Below are 21,139 nucleotides of genomic sequence, written 5' to 3'. Positions count from 1 at the left end.
AACTGGTGGATAATCAATAATGATAGTGATCATAACACTGTATAACAATATACTTAAGTCAGCAATTTGAGGCATACCTTAGATTTCACCAACCTGCAACTTTTAAGTCATAAATGTGCCAAGTTAATACAGAAATTCCATAGTAAATGTCAATTTGCAACATTGGCAAATCATAGGATTATTATTTTATGAACCTTATTGAAACAATTTTAGTTGAACTCCATTATGCAATCATTTCATATTTTTTTGGAATGAATTTTTGGGTCAATTATTATTTGCTAAATTTAAAATAGCATTTTGCACAAAAGCTACTTCAGCTCAGACTAAAACTCAGTATTAAAATCTAATTTATTTCATGCCTTGTGACAAGAGTGATGTTTGCACAGGCAAATGAATATGAATGGCCGATCATAATACTTAACAAAACAGTACCTATTTAATTGCTTGTTTCACAATTTCATATCAGACTGCATTACCTACAATATGATATCCATAGTATAACAATGTTAATCATGAAATACGAGGTAATTATGAGGTACATGAATTAAAAAAGTGAACCAATGAACATGTAGATGAAATTATAATGCTCTTCGGCAAACATAAATAATCTGCACCAGCCGCTTTTCAATTGCATGGAACCAACAGCATTAATTGAAAGAAAATTTTTTTCTTTTGACAACCTTCCATGAACTTTGATCTTCATACATAAGGCATTTACTTAACTCTTCCCTTATTCTTCTGTGGCATCAGAAATGGTATTAGTCATTGCTGATGCCGTTTGCTGAGGCTGATGCTGGCTGCTTTTACTGAATAACTACTAATCCCATTTACGGACTACGTTCAAAGAACAGCATCAGGTAGCTTGCAAATCATAGGCCCACCCCGGTAGATCAATAAATAGTTTTTATTATAATATTTACTAGGTATGTGGAAAAATTTCCCAAACTTTTTTGTTGCAAAAAGAAATACTTCACAGACAAATTATTGATCAAGATCCCCTTCAAAGTAGTCTCCTCCCCAATGTATACAATTATCCCAATGGTGTTTCCAATCTTTGAAACAGTACTGGAACACTTCTTCCGGAATTCTCATAAGCTCCTCCATCGACTTTTTCTTTATCTCTGGAATGGTGGCAAATCTTTTTCCTTTGAGTGGGATTTTTAGTTTTGGGAACACAAAAAAGTGACATGAGGCCACGTGTGGTGTGTAGGGTGGACGGGGAAGCACAGTCTCTCAGAACTTGAGTTTTCAGCTAAAAACTTGTTCTGAGATACAAAGAGCTGGCACATTGTCGTGGTGAAAAATTTTTTGTTTCATAACCGAATGATGACTGCAGCAAGCTTTAAATTAGATATATACATAGATCACATGGTCAAATTTTCATAATAAATGGTGATTTAGCAGTTAATTCCTTTCATTTTTACGGCTATCATAGAAAGGCAAGAAATACTAAACGAAAAATATTGATGAATATAGACGAAATACATATTATCACTAGACATTGTGCATTTGAAAATTTCTTGGAAGAAAAACCATAAATGACATTTTTTTCTACTTTGAGGAACTGAACTAACAGATTTTTCAAGATAGCAGAATTCATCAACTTTCATATTTAAAAATGTCTATTTTTAGGCACAGGCTTGATGAAGTTATGTGCCAAGGGGGAAATATTATTTCATATACCTCAAACAAAAATTTTATATTCTTAATATCTAATTATAAAATTTCAATCTAGTTATCAAGGTCTCCAAAATGAAACCTAAATTTTCATCCCAGACACACTGAGGTGAACCTATATGGTGATACTCTGGAGCACGGACATTATCAGTCATTTCGTTAGTACTTATTGCACATCTTTATCATGAGAAAGAAAGTAAAGTAAATACTTAGTAATGTGATAGAATAAAAACGTAACTGTAGTATGGCAACACTAGGCAAGTAAGGCAGTGTGCTGACCACTGGCAGCTTCAAAGAGAATTATTTGTTGACATGCAATTCTATTCTTTTTTATCCAATACAGGATTATAAGAGAAAATTATTTAATTCCTGGAGTGAGATAAGCTGAAAACTGGAGAAAATGAAATAGGTACATATAAAAAAATAACTTTTACTTTACCATCACCATAATATCTGCTCTGAGGATCATCTGCAACTGGGCCAGTTACATCTCTGGTTGCAGCACCATTGGATGGAGAAGAAAAGAGAAAAATGGATCCTGGATCCTCACCGAGCACTGTGGTGTTTATCATATTGTATAGCAATGCATAATCATCCACATAGGAAGAGAAATTTGTCCCTGTTCCATACCTTGAAAAAAAATGAAAAATTGCATTAAAAACGTATCTTGAGAACGATTGCATTCAGCATTGAAAATAATTATTATTAGGTAATCTACCGGTTAAGGTAGGTTTTTGGATGGACACAGCTACTAAATAAATATTTTGTGACTCCTAACAAAACCCAAACCAGTATCCTAATCTATATCAGGTTCCTCTTCATCTCCCAGAACTTTCTTCCTCCCTTCATCTTGTCCAACATCCCTATACTGTTCCTTCCCTTTCCTCGTTTGCCTAATATTCTCCCCTCAATTACAGTCTTCAACATCCCACTGCCGGTCAATACCCCCTTCATCCACTTTTCCTGCCTCCATAGGATTTCTCCCAACAAACCCCTCTCGTCCCCCACCATACCAAGTACTTCCTCATTTGTTTTCTTCTCTGTCCATTTCACCTTCTCCATTCTTCTCCACACCCACATTTCAAAAGCCTCCAATCTACGTCTATCCTCCTACTTCAATGACCACGTTTCCGCACCATACATAGCTACGCTCCATATCAAAGTTTTTACGAGTCTTTTCTTAACATCCTTACTCAAAGTTCCTGTCATCAACTCCTTCCTCCTTGTAAAAGCCTCTTTGCCTAGTGCTATTCTTCTCCTTAAGTCCCTACTACTTTGACCGTGCTAGTCCAAAACACTTCTGAGATACATAAACTGTTCTACCTGCTCTAGTTTTTGCCCTCCTATTTTAATGTTTAGCTTAGCATTTTTCATTCTAGAAAATCGCATAACCTTTGTTTTATTAATATTGATTCTCATCCCATACCTGTCGCACTGAATTTCCAATTCACTCAGCAATGCTTGCAACCCCTTGGCTGACTGACAAACTGAATATCGGTCATCAGCAAACCTAACTGATTTTACGAATTCCCCACCCACTTGCATTCCTACCTCGTGCTTCCCATGCCTCTTTAATCATTTCCTCTGCATACAGGTTGAACAGCAATGGTGATAATGGGCAACCCTGCCTTACACCACTTCCTAACACTGCCCATCTGGACTCCCCATTTCCCACTCGCACCTGAGCAGTCTGACGCATGTACAGGTTGCAGATTAGCCTCCTGTCCCTCCAATCTATTCCTATTTTCTTCAATATACTCATTAGTTTTTCCCAATTCACTCTTTCAAATGCTATTTCGAAATCTACAAAACAGGCAAATACCTCCTGGTTGTATTCTATATTCCTCTCGATTAATAATATCATTACTGCAATGGCATTACGCGTACCTCTCCCCTTCCTAAACCCAAACTGATCATCCCCTAAGTAATCATTTCCCCTATTCTCTATCCTTATGTTTATGATCCTTAGAACTACTTTAGCTGCATGGGATATCAAACTTATTGTCCTGTAGTCCTCATGCCTTTACCTTTTTCAGAAGAGGAACTAACACTGATCTCACAAAGTCTTCCGGCCAGATTCCTTCCTCATAGATACTACGTATCAGCCCATATAGCCTCTTCCTCCCACATTTTCCTATAAATTTCAATAGTTCCGTGGTAATGTTATCCACCCTCACCGCCTTATTTAGTTTTATCTCCCTTAATGCCCTTTCTATCTCATCGTCTAGTATGCCTGGACCTAAGCTATCTTCCTCTATGTCATGTTCCTTTTTGATGCCTAACTTTGTTGGTCTAAGTTCTTTACTATACAGTTCTTCTATATATTCCTTCTATCCCTCTTGGATCTTTCCTGCATCAACTATTACCTTACCCGACTTATCTCTAACTGTTACAATAGATCTTCCTTTCTTACTTCCCGATAAAGATTTAACTTTGCTGTAAAGTGCACTAATTTCACCTTTCCTGTGCAAACTTTCCATATCCTCGCACTGCGTCTTTCACCATGCTTCTTTTGCTTTATTTGTTGCCCGCCTCAATTTATTGTCTAACTCTTTGTACTTCATTTTGCCTAACTCTGTGTGTATATTCTTCCATTTTCTCCTCTTATCCATTTTTGAAAATAATTGTGTCATGTAAAAAGAAAATCAGCTGACAAGGACATTAATCCCACACAGACAACTCCAACTGATAACTCAATTGATAATGCTTTGACATAGATCATGCTGTCATCCTTGGAATTCATGACTGTCAGCTGTCACCTCACTGAGAAGACTGAATCATCTCCTATCTTCCCTATCATAAGCACATAAGACTTTGATAATGCACAGAATTGACTGGACTGATTCAGGAAGAGAATGAAAATCTTTTAAACTCATGCCTTTTCTGGATTTTGTTGAAGATCCACTTCTCCATAAGATGCGCTACCATTTCTCACCAATAATGCAGTTGGAAAAGATTTCTAAATATGAAAAGGGTTAAACTGCAGCGTAATATCTTACAGAAACGTTTTTTGTGGTCGATTCTATGATGGTGAAATACTAACTGAATTATTACTGATTTTACTGAAAAATTTCATAATGGCCCTTCCAAAATCCCCATCTTTCCACAAAATTCTCTCGCTAACCCTGGACATGATCTTTGATGATGACTATTATTTCAGCGCCCAAGATTCTGAATAAACAACAAATGAATGCCAAGGAAACTCACCAGTTCTGACGCAAGGCAGCTTCATTTTCATTGTTTCCAGCCCATATGACAACACTTGGGTGGTGCTGAAGACGGCGAACTTGCTGCTTAACTTCCAAATGCACAGAATCAAGGAAGCTTATCTCAGTAGGATACATGGAACAAGCAAACATCATGTCTTGCCAAATAAGAATGCCCATCTGGTCAGCAAGCTAGAAAAAAATTAAGAAATATCAAGTTGGAGTAGTCTTGTACTCATAAACATCACGATTAGAGGTAGATCTGAAGGAAAAGAGCAATTAGCAGTAGCCTAGTGGCCTAGGGTAGGTTTATGATGTCCCTGGCACTAAACACTACTGTACTTAAAAGCCCTTACTATCATGACACAAAAAATCCTTAAATCGCATATTACAAGAAGTTATTAGTTAGCTCTGCAAACAAGTACTCCCTTAATTTCATCCAAAATGCCTATCCTCCTCCTCTATATCACTTTCCCAGCATTCTTCCCTCTATTAGCTATACATGTTCCCAAAACCAAGTTCTCTTGACATCCAAGAGACCAAAATAATTAACTTTGACATCCAGGTTTGAAATATATAACTTAAAATTTTTATTAATCTATACATTTAAAAACAGTAAAATCACAGCATTTTTTAACGTCAGTTAAAATACAAGACAAAAACAACCTAGCAAGTTTGTAAACAATCTCCGTACACAATGACAACTGCGATATCAAAAAAAATCTTTCAACCCTTTGTAATTAAATTTTGACCCCTTAAAATTAAATTTTGATTCTAATCAATAAATTTTGCAATCTTTCCATTAATTATGTTCAAGTTGACCGCTAATTTTATGAGAACCTTTTTTTTACAAATTCATTGCAATCAGTACACAAGTACATAAACTATAGTTCATTGCAATCAAATAAAATAGGAGAAAAATGTATTACACAAGCCATAGTGGAGGCATAAACATTGATCTGGATAAAATATAAGCTACACATTCTATCTTGGATAATACATAAGTAAGTAAGAGAATACATAAGTGTCTAAGTAACCGATTCCAAAGAGTCATTACACCTAATTCATCCTCCAACTGGCTTCAAATACACAGGGGTATTCCACAAGGATCCATTCTTGGACCCTTGCTTTTTTCCCTGTATATAAACGATATTAGTAAATGCATTTTAAATTGCAACCATCACCTTTATGCCGATGATTTACAAATATATCACCATTCCCGCCTTCAAGACCTACCTACAATTATAAACAAAATAAATGCAGATCTAGCTGCTTTGTCACTATGGGGAATAAAAAAATTATTGAAAATAAACCCAATCAAAAGTCAGTCCATTATAATTGGATACCATAAACTACATTCTAAAATAAGTATTGATAAACTACCACCACTAAAATTGCAAGGATCTATCATACCATACCTAAGGACAGTAAATAATTTAGGCTTAACCATAAATGAAACATTATCTTGGACTGATCATGCAATTGCTATCTGCAGAAAAATTAACTCATCCCTGCATTCACTGAAAAGGTTAAAGCACATTGCTCCCCCTCCTTAAAGATGCTTCTTGTGTCCTCTCTTCTCATACCCCACTTGATTACTGTGATGTAGTATACCAAGACCTTTCAGGCGAACTGAAAACCAAACTCCAGAAGACCCATAATTCCTGTGTGCGGTTCATATGTGATCTTAGGAAGTACGATCATATTTCCGACTCATTTAATAGAATATCCTGGTTAAATCTAGAAGGCCGCAGGCATTTACATATTCTTTCACTTCTCTACGGAATACTTTCAAACCACACACCTGAATATCTATACAAAAATTTCCTCTTCATCAACTCAATCCACAACAGAAATACTAGGGGTAATAATAAACTTCTTGTCCCACACCATCGCACGGAAATCTATCACAAATCTTTTCATGTTACAGCATGCCGTCTGTGGAACTCTCTCCCAGATGACATAAAAATCTCTTCATCAACAACAACATTTAGAAGAGCACTTCACAAGTTCATTTTCCTCAGGTACTTAACTTAACCAGTATACCCTCCGTCATTCCACTCAGCTGTTATACAGATCACTGTGTCTACTTTTTTTTTACCCTGCTATTTTGTTTTGTCATCTCAAGCGGTAGGAGTTTGAATAATTATTTTTAGAAATATCACGCTTTTCATTACTCCGCATGTGTTGTCAATGTATTTAATTTCTCCAATTCAATTTCAGTAACTTAATAATATGTATACTCTGTAAAAATGATTGTTACAATGTACATGTATCTTTCCTCTAATTAATAGGGTTTTCGCAGGTGTTTCACACCCCCCTTCTCTTCGTGGGTGTTTTTCCTGCGTGGGTTTTTACTAGTTGAGCAATGCCACGCTCTCCCTAGCTTTCCCCACAAACCTCATTCTTTGCTTAGACTTTCCTCATTTTATTGTACTCTATCTTCACTGTCATTTAATTTGAGTATATGTAGGTGTATTCTTAATTTATATATGTATATGTATGCATGTATGGGTGTATATGTGCGTACTTTGTATGTATTTATGTATGTGTATGAATGCATGTATGTATGTTTATGTGTGTATATGTATGTGTGTGTGGATATGTATGTATATGTGTAGGTATGTGTATGAATATAGGTATGTATGTGTGTGTATGGGTATGTATGTGTATGTGTGTGTCTATATATATGTATATACTTTTTTCTTTTCGATGTGCAAATCTGTGTTAATGAATTGATGTCTGTCTATATGTATTTATGTGTACATATTAATGTAACTATAAGTTTGATGGCTAATATAATATGTATACGACGATGGGTTAAATGGAAGAAGGGACCATTTGGTCTAAATTTCGCCCAAATAAAGACCACTATCTATCTATCTATCTACATAAAGAAAATAAAACAGAGGGCTAGTGCTAAGTAATGACTCAAAAGAAGGTCCCCTTCTACAAGTTATATTTATGAGATTATCACCACAGCACAGAGGAAAATTAATATACTTGGAAAAATGTGATGGAAGCAAAATGCACATTGATTTCACAGGTTAATCCTGTAGATGTAAGCAGAGAGTTCACCAATTATTACCAGTGGTGATGCATTCACTTATGTATTTTTCAATTACTAGTGGAAAATGCTTCCATCCTCAAAATAGCATAAAAAATGTAGATAGCAAAACTGAGAAGTCAGTTTGTTTCCTATTGTACTAAACAGTTGAAATTTTGATGATTTTACTCGCCAAATATGGAAATTTTAGTAAATGTTTTTGAAGTTTAATTACCATATTTTTCCATCAATAATGCGCACCTTGTGCATATCGCCCACCCAGGACTTCGTAGTTTCCATGAATTTGTAAAGATACCGTGCACCCAGGGCTTCATTGTTATCTTGAAAGTATATAGATGCCATGCATCTGTATATATATGCATGTAAGAATTACATATATTGTGTGTAAAAATACGTCTACATCCATATACTAATAGATGGTAACAACCAATGAAAACCTGGAATCATAATTGTCAGTGGCTATATCTACCGTAAGTACAAAGAAGATTAAAGTCAGGGGATAAAAATTAATTGTGAACAACAGAAGGATCAAAAAGCAATATTAAAAAGCCAACATAATATGCCGCCTTATTGCTTTTTTGCCTTGATTCGTAAGCCAAAACGAGACATTGGTTTGGGTGCCCTTTTATTTGCTATATGAATGAACTTACAGCAAATCACATATTAAAAAAATAAGAGAATGAATGAAATGGAATTTTCTTGTTTTGTTTGCTTTAGTTCGCTTTGTTAGTATTGGCGCTCAGCTGATCTACACACCCTCCAAGTTCTGTGAAAGTGTACATGGTGATTATTTCAAACCTGAATAGATTTAAGCTTTTGTAATTGAGAATTTTCTCAAGAAACTTACCCATGAAGAAGAAAATCGTATACAGCGATGTTTAAGCTAGAAGTCATCAATTTTGCGAAAGAAAAAGGAAATCGCGAGGCTGCCAGGATTTATCCATTAATAAATCTTTTAAATCAAAGTTACATTCTAGTTGGGAAATGTGGATGATGTCTGGTATGAAAGACTACACAGAATCCGGAAGGATTAAAGGAGTGTCTAAAGAAGATATAAGCCAGTGAATCCTGGAATTTTGGCAGGGTGTTAGAGGGACTTGTGTAAAAAATGGATTTGAAAAAGCTTTAGGCAATTTTTCAACACCACTGATAGATGATGAGGAAGAGTTAACTTTGGAGAGTGAACTTATATTTGTGTCTGAAGAGATAATCAATGCACTTAATTCATTTAATTGTGATACAGGTGACGAATTTGTTGGATTCAAGTGATCTACCTATCCTATCATATATTTATATGTAAGTGTATTTAATATGATGTACTCTATGTTTTCATGAAGTTCTATGTATTAGGATTAAAAAGTAATACATAATGGAATAAATGAATTATAGAAATTAGAGGTTTCTTATTTTTCTCATGGATTTATGAGATAAAATAACTATAACAGTAGCAGATCTGGATAAAATAGAATGCAATTAGAAAGGCATGCTTCCAGACTAATTTCATATTGCAAAACTCTTCTTTAAATTATAGTGTACATAGGTACACAAATGTTTGGATTTTTTCAATTTTCATTACATAATGAGCATCATCATTTTTTTTATGATCTGGACACTTTCGTGCAGATAATGCACACGTTATCGGTGGGAAAATATGGTAATTGAACCCAACATTTCACATTCCAGTCCCTTGAATTTCAAAAAAATGAGTGGTCACCAAAAAAGTAGATTTCATGGGAGAAATGGAACAAAACCCAAACCTCTCCAGTGAGTTCCTTACATCATAGAAATAGTCAGACTCATAGTTTCCACCTCCCCACACACGAAGCATGTTGACACCAACTTCTCTGGCTGAGAGAAGAAGGTCTCTGGTCATTTCTTTCCCATTCACAGCAGATGTCATTTCTGGCAAGGCATGAGGTGGTATCCAATTGGAGCCTTTGGAAAACATTGCCCCTCCATTGAACCTCAAAAGGAATGTCAAACCTGGGGGAAAAACAAATGGAATCTCTGAAAAACAACATAGGAGAACACTACAAAGATAAAGATATGCGGAAGAGAGAAATCAAAGAGATCAATAAGGCTATTCTCAGAGAAGGAATGAACAACAATGAGACACAAATTGAAAAAATATGTACTGGTAAAAGAATGATTAGGAATGTGAGTAAGAGTGGAACTTAAATGGATGAAATTAATACAAAAAACTCAGTTAACTACACAAAACAGGGCAGTTAACTAGACAGAATAGTCCCTATTCTGAGACTAAAACAGAGAAAAAATTTAAGAGATACTAATTACATTTTCACCCATATCAGGCAATTTTAATCTTTCCACAACCAAGCCAATTGATTTTTTCAGATACCACATAAAGTTAGCAGTATCTTATGTGCAATTTTTAATGCTTTTATAGGTCGATAGGGAATTAACATGAAATATTTTATTGACCAATTATGTCAAAGTGAAAATCAACTATATCACAATTATAGTCATTTTTAGTTATTCCATCAAAATACATATTTGCAATTATTGCACCTGTTCTTCCTTCACTAGCATTTCTCTTCAAGATAAAAGGAAGATTAAGACCACACCAAAAAAGCATTTGAAAACCTAGCGATCATAGAAAGTAAGATATTTATGACTCTATCCATAACTGTGCTGCACTAAGTTCAGGTGATGAAGACCATGCTATAAGTACAGTGCAATACACATAGCCATGTTCACCATATAAAATTAGCTGTACCCCATCTAATGATTGCAAGCTGACACCAACTGGGGGTAGCTATGCATTCATTTTCCCAAGGTCCCCTGAGAAAAAATTTAAACTGTACCGGAACTATTCTTATGGGTAGGGGTACATGCAATCTCTTGTACATTAAAATATTTTAACAATAACAATACTGACCCAAAAGCTACATTTTAATGATCTTTTTGAAGAAAATAGGTTGGCTTACAATCACATCTTAGGTTGCAGAAAACAATTAGAAATTATTAAATCATGTGATGCTTTCTACAGATGCTGGTCTGGCAACCAACAGAGGAAAAAACAAAGGTAGATGGTGACACAACATGACATGGGGGATTATATTACTGCAGCTGAAATTCTTTAATGGGGAGGAGCTGGAACAGATTAAGGGTGGGAGGCATTTTGGAATAAATAACAAGAGAATAATGATACAGCCTAGACTATAGCTACATTCAAACTGGCAAGCCATTAGGATGCATGCTTTTAGGTGCCTAATATAAGGCACCTAAAGAAAAGGTAGCTTGAGCTTGGAGACCCTACACAGGAGTACTGACATCTAAGTAGTTAAATATAATGAATTAACCGATGATACACAAATGTAGCTATTTTGACAACTGAGGTAGCTTGTGCAAAAATATCTTGTAATTACATAAACAACATGGTTTAGTCCAATATTTTGATTTCACCTCACAATTCATTTGGTTTTTTTCTATTAAAATTTTCCATTTTTCTTTTAATTTAGTGACTAAGGTGATTTTTGGGACTAGCTCCACATTTACAGGGTCGCACCCAAAAGTGGTAGGACTGATTTTCTCTGGCGCGAACGGAGCAGTGGAGGGGGGTCTGCCTGGCAGGGTAAGGTGGAGGGAGCTCTTAGCAACAGACCGACACCAACCTCAGTTGCCTGCGGGCTGTCGTTGAGTGAGGACACCGTTTTTAGTGAAGTAAGTTTTTTGTCGGCGTTGAAAAACAAAATGAATCTGAATTTAGAGCAACGTTAGTCCGTGAAGTTTTGTGCGAAACTTGGGAAGATGGAAACTGAGACCCTCGATATGATCAAGCAGGCTTCTGGGGACACTGCCTTAAGCCATTCCACAGTATTCGAGTGGCACAAGTTGTTTAAAGAGGGTAGGGAGCTCATTGAAGACGACCATCGCTCCGGACGGCCGTCGACGGCAAGAACCGACACGAATGTGGACAGAGTGAGGACACTGCTGAACACAGACCGACGCTTAACCAGTGAAGAAATTGCAGACCAGTTGGGTCTGTCTGCATCCAACATCCAATGCATTATTTCATAGGATTTGGCCATGCGCAAGGTGTGCGCCAAAATGGTGCCGAAAATTCTGAGTGCCGACCAACAGGCAACACGTGTGTGCATTTCCGAAGAAGTGTTAGCCAAGTTAGGGCGTATGGGGAATGGGAGCAACGTTATACTAAGTGTGTAGCAGCTCAAGGAGCATACTTTGAAGATTATTAAGTCGATGTAAGTATATCGTCAATAAAATTCTTGTAAAAATATCAGTCCCACCACTTTTGGGTGTGACCCTGTATTTTCTCTAAACTGAATATATTTACTCCTAGAAGGTTATCGTTTTTTTGGATATTGCTTTACTTTATTAGTTCAGATATTATTTCACATCAATAATTTTAGACATTTTATCTAATTATATTTTATTAAGGGTAGTTCTTTTGGTTATTAATCCTAGTCATTAATATTTTTAAGATGCTTCATGTTGTGCAGAGTTCATTTACATTTAGATGTACTTATATACCAAAAGTTTCACAAGTTTTTTAAGTTTAGCCTAGTAATAATTGACTTCTAACCATACAATAGATTTTGTCAGCCCTTTTTGATTTTTGTTGGTTTGTAACTTTTTAGTTTTTTTCAAATAAGTGAAATGGTGAAACTGTTTGCCAAGGTTTAGTAAATGAGAGAGATCAAGATGGTGCAGTGGCTAATGTACTGGCTTCCCACCTAGAGGGCCTGGGCTCGACTCCTGGTGGCAGCAGATATTTTTCAGTGGTTTCTTGAGCCTACTTGAGGTGCTTTGTGGCGGGCACTTTGAGTGAGTACGCCGTCTGTCGGATGGGACGTTAAGCTGTGCACCCCTTGGTACCTTTTGTTAAGAGTAAGCTAATGCCAATGCCGGGTTTCTCTCCACCCTTCAGCCTTTCCTGTCCATTCCTAACGGCACAAATGACCTCAGCTGTCGGAGGCCTTCCCTGAAACTATTACTACAAACTATGACTACCTAGTTGCATGAATGTAGAGAGTTACATTTTTACTCGGGGCACTATTAAGTGCATACACTATCCAAACACAACATTACGCTTGAAAATAATTTTCAGTAATTTTGAGATACCAAAATAGGACTTAAAAAGCATACAAATAGGGCATGGATACGATCACAGTGGTATCCCAGGAAAATATGCGAATAGGACTGAACAGAATAACTTAAAAAACATGATGTTCTTCGTCAAGAAATGCAGCACCCAACCAAGAAATACGTGCTAACCTCAACACATCAAATAACTGTATCCAATAACTAGGTAAAATAAAGTTATCCCACGAATTGAAACTACCTTCTAGTGGAAGACATCACATTTTTCTTGCCTCTGAAAAGCTTTAACCTTTTCTCTCATTGCATAAATAAAGCACACAGTTTTTTCAACTCTCCCAGAGAAATAATAAAAGTACTCTATCAAATAAAAAAACATTGTTGCTCCGATCTAGATAAAAAATACATACCCACACCAAGGCTATTTTTCTTATGCTGGTTGCCACACTTCCAGTACTTGGAATTATGAGGTCTCAATTTGGCAAATTGAAGATACCCTTCTAATATCCTAAATCCAAGGGCTGAAATTGGTGCTTTAATTTGTGCCCTCTGGCTCCCAAACAAGTTTGAACAACATAGTGTCCACCCTAGGTGCCCAACTAAAGAGTCTGGATGCAGGTTGTTTTGGGCAAAAAGGAGGAGGTGGCAACCCTAACACTTAGCTTCAAACCCACTCCCTTCCACATTCACTATTTAGAGGCTATATCTGAGGTAGTGTTTGTAATTTTTCACCCTTGACAATGGTGCTCAGAAGTTGAATCCATGGATGTAACAAAATAGTTTGCAACAATACAAAATTTGGTTTTCACAATGTCCAAATTGAAATAGGATGAAATCATAGATCTACCACTCATACCATTTTTCCCCACTTGCGTCTCATCCAGCTCAACCGTCCTAAATCCTACATTAATGTTCTTCACTGTTGACTCTTCAGGAAATCCAGGAGTTGTCGACCGAAAAGAGACAATGGCTTGATACAGTGTTTGTGAACCCATTCCATTTGGCCACCATAGTGAGATGAGTCTCTGAGGAATACAGATAATTATGATATTAAAAATAAGACTGTTTAATGACAACATGTTAGAGTGTAATAGAATGACCATCCATTCATGAATTAAGACAAAATTTTGGATGTAGGCATATCTTGTACTTGCCATGCATGAAAATTAATCAATGAGCATTTTTAGTAATTTCTTCTCTTTTATTAGTCATTCATTTATTCATAGCGGACAGCTATTCTGAGTAAACATGCTTGATTCTTGCTATTATAGATTTACTTCCATAGAAAATTTACACATTCAACCCTGCTGATGAAAACCTTAACAGAACCATCATTGTCTAATATCTCTGATAATGAATAAACACAACCAACCTCGGACACTTCGAGACTAATTTCAACTTGCAACTCTCCATCCTCATTTGTGGCAGTAGGGGTGACTATTTTCTTACCCATTATCATTCCTCCAGGTGCAGCACCTTAAGAGGTATTTTAAAAAAATGAAATAATCATTGCAAAATTGCAGCAATAAACACATAATAAAAACTACCACAAAAAATAATAAAGTAAGCCTTGGAATTATCCTTCAAAACATTTATCGGCATTTAATTTTATACACATATGCATACTCATGAGGGACTGACCATAAATTTGATTGGGTCTTTAAGAAGGTTAACGTAATGAGGTAAAAAGCATTTTCTATTCATTCCCAAGTCTTCTACCGTGAACTAAGATGGGATCTGAGGACATTCCATTTAATCAACACTTGGCTGAGTTAAATCTATGCATCAGGTATGAGTGAGTAGTTATCAGCAATCACCAAATCATTATATCATATTTTTCACTGCAAGAATTGCAGAGGAGAAGGGGAAAACACAATTAGATCATTTCAATACTGAAAATCATAACACCAATGTAACATATGACAAATACTATCAAGGATGGCAGTCGGCATTAATTTTTCAATCCTTTTTATGTCACATTAGTATTATACTCACGCTAAACAAAAGCTTTCCAACTGTTAACTACATATTATGTCCACTAGCATCATTCGCAATGGGTCACAAAAATTTCTTCCAAGCAAAATATTAGTGGAAGAAATTTAAAAATGAGTTCATACAATTAGGTTTCAAAGTGCTAAAATTCTTTGAGGGCAACTACGAGCATAAGTAAAATACCATCTTGAAATTTTACTCCTGATTTTAGGGTCACAAAAATTTCTTCCAAGCAAAATATTTGTGGAAGAAATTTAAAAATGAGTTAATATAATTAGGTTTCAAAGTGCTAAGATTCTTTGAGGACAACTACAAGCATAAGTAAAATACCATCTTGAAATTTTACTCCTGATTTCAGGGACGAATGTTTCTATTATTTATATAATTACAAGGAAAATGGCGCAAATATATATCATTGAATAATGTATGCTACTGCTACTGAAAAATCAGGAAATAACAAAACACACACCACATATTCCCAATAGAAAAAGCACTAACTATACCACAGCAATAGGGAAATAGTTCAGCTTCAATGTATTTCCTGATGAAATGAGTTTGAATTTTCAATATCAAGATGGACAGAAAAGAACAAAAAACCCCAACAATCCTCCCTTGGGTCCATGGATGTTGTATTAAGTGATGGGTCAATACCATCAGTTCTTGGTGCCAGGTATCAAGTCATATACCAGTATCAATTCACAGTACTACTTGATGCCGGGTATTATGCAGATATTATTACTTCTGAGGGTTGTTTTGTCAATATTCAAGAAAAAATCCTTCGGACTTGGCAAATATCTTTTTTGAAAATAACTTTGCATTTATTTTGCTGGCTATGTGCTAATTATGCATGTGTATCTACAAAACAAAACAATATTAATACATTTAAAGAACTGCAGAAAGTGCTACAACTATTACTTTAATGGAGTCACCCTAAATGTGCGCGCAAATGTGAGAATTTCACTGTGCAAGAATCATTCACCTTTACCTGTCAGAAATTCACAGCATAAGAGGACTTTCAATAGCTAAACTGACTTAAGCACTTGGAAAGGTATTGATGGATCTGGATTCAAATGCCCATCAAAAGAATTGCATGATTTTTAGGCTGTCAAATTATCACATTTGTTTTTTCTCTGAAGTATTTGGCCACCTTTCACATTCCAGACAATATTTTGCATGGCATAAAAAGAAATCGCTTAATAATAAAAACTTGCAAGCTAGAACACAAGACCATTAACATAAATATAATGAATGAATAAATGGGACCAAAATTAGATAGGGAGAGATGAAATGGACAGATAGGAATAAAGGCAGCAGAGCTAATTCCAAAAGAAAAGTGTACGCATTTCTTTTGTCAATTATTTACCGAACCTGCAAATGCATGAATTTTCTATTATTTGAGCCTTCTCTTCTCTTCGAGATCTTTTTCTTTCAGGCTGTTCAAATCCATTTATTAAGGAACACTGTTGGAGCAGATATAATTGCAGGAGTAGCAAAAGATAACCCCATCTCAGTTTTTATCAGCCCAGAAAACAAACAGAATTCTCTGCTGTTTGAATGTTAGAAAATCAGAGTTAATTCTATCAGATTTGTGAATTAAATTAGGAATAAAAATACAAGACTCAAGAACCCTTCTTGCTGGAAAAATATCACCCAGCCATGGTAAATTTTTGATCAATCTCAAAACAGAAGCAACTTGATTCCAATTTTTGCTTCAACAGGCCAATATGAATACAAATTTTATTATTATAGTATTACTGTGAATTCTCTTGGCTCTTCCCAACATTGTGCCTTCAAGAAAATTGTGATAAATAGATTTCCTTTACCAATATGCAGATCCACTTGGCTAATGCCCTCCACTGTTGCATTCGGGGCCACCGCTTCAAGATGTAGCACAAATGTAGCCCTCCATATCCTCCAATTATTGACATAATGGCCCGTTTTTTCAGTTCGTACTGTAACATCTCTCAAAATGGCAACATTGTAAGTCACTAGCTCCACATTTTGCCTAAAAAATAGTTACAAGTACGTTGATAAGAGTCATCACAGATCCGCAAAATCAAATTTAAAAAGTAAAAACAAGAGTGATGCTGTGCACAGCAACCATGCCAATCAACCAATGAGACTGGATTCTTACATAAAGATCTAGCACCATCCAACTGCTTGGATGCATTCTCATTCTTGATACATGTGCATCAACATTCATTGTTGCCATTACTATTCCTACATAGGTTCAACACATGCATGTGCAATATATTCTCACTCATCTTATACTGAATCTCTTATGGCAAGGCCCTGCAACAAGCATGAACTGGTACAACAATTGCAAGTGCTCCAACTCAAAGGCTGATATGATTGATGCATGCGTCAAACTCTTCTAAGTGAGGAAAGAATGGGTAAATGCAATCTAATGCACTTGCACCTCAAAGCAAGAATAAGAATGCACCCATTAAACCTTGTGGGTATCTTTCACTATGCAAAATGAGCAAGTTCCACTCACTTAATTTTGTCATAAATTAAGCTCTAGAGGAGTGATGAGAGCTTCCTTGTGAGGATTGATGCCATATGCACAGCTATAATCTCGTAAGGCAGTATGACCCCATATGAGTACCATGGAAATTTGAATTAAATACTACTTCTAAATTTTATATCAAACCTTCTTTGCTATCGATCTTCTTAGAAAAAAAATTGGCATTGAGGAGTTTTACTGACGAAGTGACAAACATGGGTTTAAATAAAACATTTTTAATCAACAAACATAGGTAAAATTTATTAGATATCATTTACTTTGTTAATACCCCCAATGTATATTTTAACAAATTATTGCTCTAATATTGTATTAATTACTGAAACTAAGTTTCAACCCCCAAGTCACTCTAATAGCTTTTTAATTGTATTTTCAATTCCACCATAGTAACATGGTAAGCTCGAACACAGAAATCTACCCGAAGGTCAGTTTGGTAGGGGATGGTAGAGTTCATCCAGTACTAAGTCCAATGGCAGGTGAAATTCACATATCAGGGTAGGGAGACCAGTTCTTTCCCTGTGCTGGTTATGGTAACCAAAAAATCACATAGCTTGGGTGGAGCCGAGGGTGCCCTGAAAGGCTTGCCCGAGTATCGAACCCAGGCCCTGCAGTCTGTAGTCCAATGCTCTACCCCTGGACTACCTTGACCCAGTAACATGGTATCCTCATAGAAATCACATGTTTACATGATAATGTGTATTTGAAATGAAGGGCTGAAACAGCACATATGAGCACTTGTATAGCTCTTAATTAACTACTAAACCAATTTTTTTAATATTTGGCATCTCCTCCGTTAATTTTCATGGTTGCAGATCTAGCAGTGTTCCAAATTAATATTTTATCGAGTTTGATATGCATGAAGCCAATTATTCAAAAAATTATGGATTTTATGAACTCTGCTACAGATAAGTATTACAATTTCATACAGGGGGTAGGTATGCACTTAACATACCTCCTTCTAAAATTATCATGAAACCAGGAAAACCAATCTCAGTGTGAGTGTTTGGAAAGAAGATATAAATTGGTATGCCCTCCAATTGTTTTGCCCTCCAACTTTTAAGATAAAGTAATGCCAAGATGTAATGAAAGAATTTTTAAGATTAATAATTTTGACTCTTACTTTGAATATTTCGCAATGATTTCATACGAGAAACAAGAAAGACAAAAACAAGAGATAAACCAAGTCACACAATTAAGTATAGCCTCTACTTTGGGAGTCACAAATCATCATCAGTATTTCAATTCTAAATTGGTTTACTAGAGCCCTCCATTCTTCCCTGTTTAGAGTTAATTCCCTCACCCTCTGATAGGTTCCCTGTTTTACGTCCTACTTAATTTGGCCTATGTACTTGTCTCTTGCCTTGGGAAATTTCTTTCAATTTTTCCTTCTATTATGCTTCTAACTAATCAATTGTGCCTTGAAGAATGCCCAATCCATCTAGTTCTTCTTTGCCGTGGAGCTCTCCATATGGTGTCCTTTCCTCTTCTGCTCTTCTAAATACTTGATCATTCCTCAATTTGTGTGTACATTTTATCTTCAGCATTCTCCTCCAGCACCATGTTTCAAATGCCTCTATTCTTTGTTATTCCACTTTTCCAATATTCCATGTCTCCGAACTGTAGAGTGCCATGCTCCACACGAACGTTTTGATGAATCAAGGCGAATGATTTTTACACTCTGAAATTGTTGCATTGAAATGCACATTAGCGGATGACTCCATTAAAAGTTACTATTGCGGCATCTCCCGCAGTTCCTTTGGAATTTGTCAAAGTATTAACACCATAAGTGTTTAAAGTTGGCTTTAACCTCGTGGACAGTGGCGCCTCGCGCACGACTACAAATGCATGTGACATTGTATGTACGGTATTTCGTCACAACATCTAGTTCCTTTAAAAGCCCCAAAATTTCAGAGTTTAAGAGGACGCCTCGGTAGCTTAAGTGGCTAAAGCACTCGACCGGATATTGAGGGATCTGGGTTCGAGTCCCAGTCAAGGCGAATGATTTTTACTCTCTGAAATTGTTGCATTGAAATGCACATTAGCGGATGACTCCGTTAAAAGTTACTGTTGCGGCATCTCCCGCAGTTTCTTTGGAACTGCTTCCTTGTTTGTAATCTTATATTCTTTGAACATAGTAGTTGCCTCTTCTCAATGAACGCCTTCTTTGCTTGGGCTATTCCTCGCTTGATGTCGGTCAAGCTTCTTCCATCCCAAGTTATACAGCTGCCCAAGTAGATGAAGGATTCCACTTGCTCAAGTTCCACTCCTTGAATTATGATATCTGTATTCAGCTTCTCTCTTCCACATACAAGGATTTTCGTTTTCTTGTTGTTGATGCTCATATTATATTCCCGCAATACTTGGCCCATAGTATTCAGGTTTGCTTGCAGGCCCTCTCACGTCTTCGCTACTACTGCAATGTTATCTGCAACTGCAGCATGTTAATTTCTTCGCCATTCACCTTGACTCCTTTGATGCCCAATTCTTGTGCTTCCTTTATTGCCTCTTCTAGATGCACATTGAATAGTGCTGGTGAGAGGTGGCATCCTTGTTGAACTCCTTTGTTTATTTTTGCTCCTATTTTCCTTCCATTTTTCATTTGCATGGTTGTTACCTGATTCTAGTAGAGGTGATGGATTATTCTTCTGTTGTAGTCCATTCCAAGCACTTCTAGTATCTTGAACATTTTGTTACATTCAACATTGTTAAAGGCCCTCTCCAAGTCAACAAATGCCACATAAAGGGTTTGTCCGGAAAATAAGTGTACTGATTTTTTCCCGCCGATCCAGGCGCGCCCAGCACCACTCTGACGGGCTGCGATTGGAGGGGGGTATATTGGCAAGCGACGCTGAAAAAGGCAGTCGGCTCTGAGCTGTGGTGTAGTGAGGAGCTCTGTTAACGCGAACCTCCACGCTCGACCCACGTCACGGAACGTGATGCCGAAGTTTTTGGAGCAGCGTTATTCCATCAAATTTGCGGTAAAGCTTGGGAAATTGTCTACCGAAACTGTCGGTATGATTAACCAGGCTTACGGGGAGTCAGCCATGTCCAGAAACATGATCTTTCGGTGGCACAAGATGTTCGTGGAGGGCAGAGAAAAGGTCGACGACGAACCACAGCCTGGACACCCATCAACGACACTCACCGACGAAAATGTGCGAAAAGTTCGCGATGTACTGAACTCTGATCGTCGTCTTAGTGTTCGGATGATAGCAGAGCAGTGTAATGTGCCAAAAACAATAGTGCACGAGATTATTAGGGAGCAATTGCGAAAAATTTGTGCAAAGTTGGTGCCGAAAGTGCTCAGTGATGATCAAAGACTCTATCGTTTGGAAATCGCGACACAACTTGCGGATCACTGCAAAAATGATCCACATTTTTTAGAGAACGTTGTTTCGGGTGACGAGACGTGGATCTTTGAGTACGACCCGGAGTCGAAGAGACAAAGTGCGGAGTGGCACACCCCATCATCACCCCGTCAAAAGAAAGCTCGCATGAGCAAATCTCGGATCAAGGCGATGCTCATTGTCTTTTTTGACAAAAGGGGAGTCGTCCACTACGAATTTGTACCTGAACGACAAACTGTAAATG

At 36.7% G+C, this 21,139-nt stretch overlaps 1 protein-coding gene across 1 annotated transcript in view; it reads right to left on the bottom strand.

The window, feature by feature from the left end:
- The window catches only part of beta-Man (beta-mannosidase), a 39,288-nt gene that overhangs the window by 13,259 nt on the left and 4,890 nt on the right, over window positions 1-21,139 (bottom strand). Inside the window, exons 5-10 of the mRNA XM_071595946.1 lie at window positions 16,848-17,029; window positions 14,405-14,508; window positions 13,889-14,057; window positions 9,728-9,933; window positions 4,885-5,075; window positions 2,117-2,307 (exon numbers count right to left, since the gene is read on the bottom strand). Coding sequence (XP_071452047.1) covers window positions 2,117-2,307; window positions 4,885-5,075; window positions 9,728-9,933; window positions 13,889-14,057; window positions 14,405-14,508; window positions 16,848-17,029 — 1,043 coding nt within the window. The remainder of the gene's footprint in view (window positions 1-2,116; window positions 2,308-4,884; window positions 5,076-9,727; window positions 9,934-13,888; window positions 14,058-14,404; window positions 14,509-16,847; window positions 17,030-21,139) is intronic.

Source organism: Hetaerina americana, unplaced genomic scaffold, assembly GCF_022747635.1.
Source record: "Hetaerina americana unplaced genomic scaffold, ioHetAmer1.1.p SCAF_71, whole genome shotgun sequence".
In the NCBI taxonomy this organism is placed as follows: domain Eukaryota; kingdom Metazoa; phylum Arthropoda; class Insecta; order Odonata; family Calopterygidae; genus Hetaerina; species Hetaerina americana.
The sequence above is the reverse complement of the archived record's forward strand: the minus strand, read 5'-3'. Positions and strand labels throughout refer to the sequence as shown.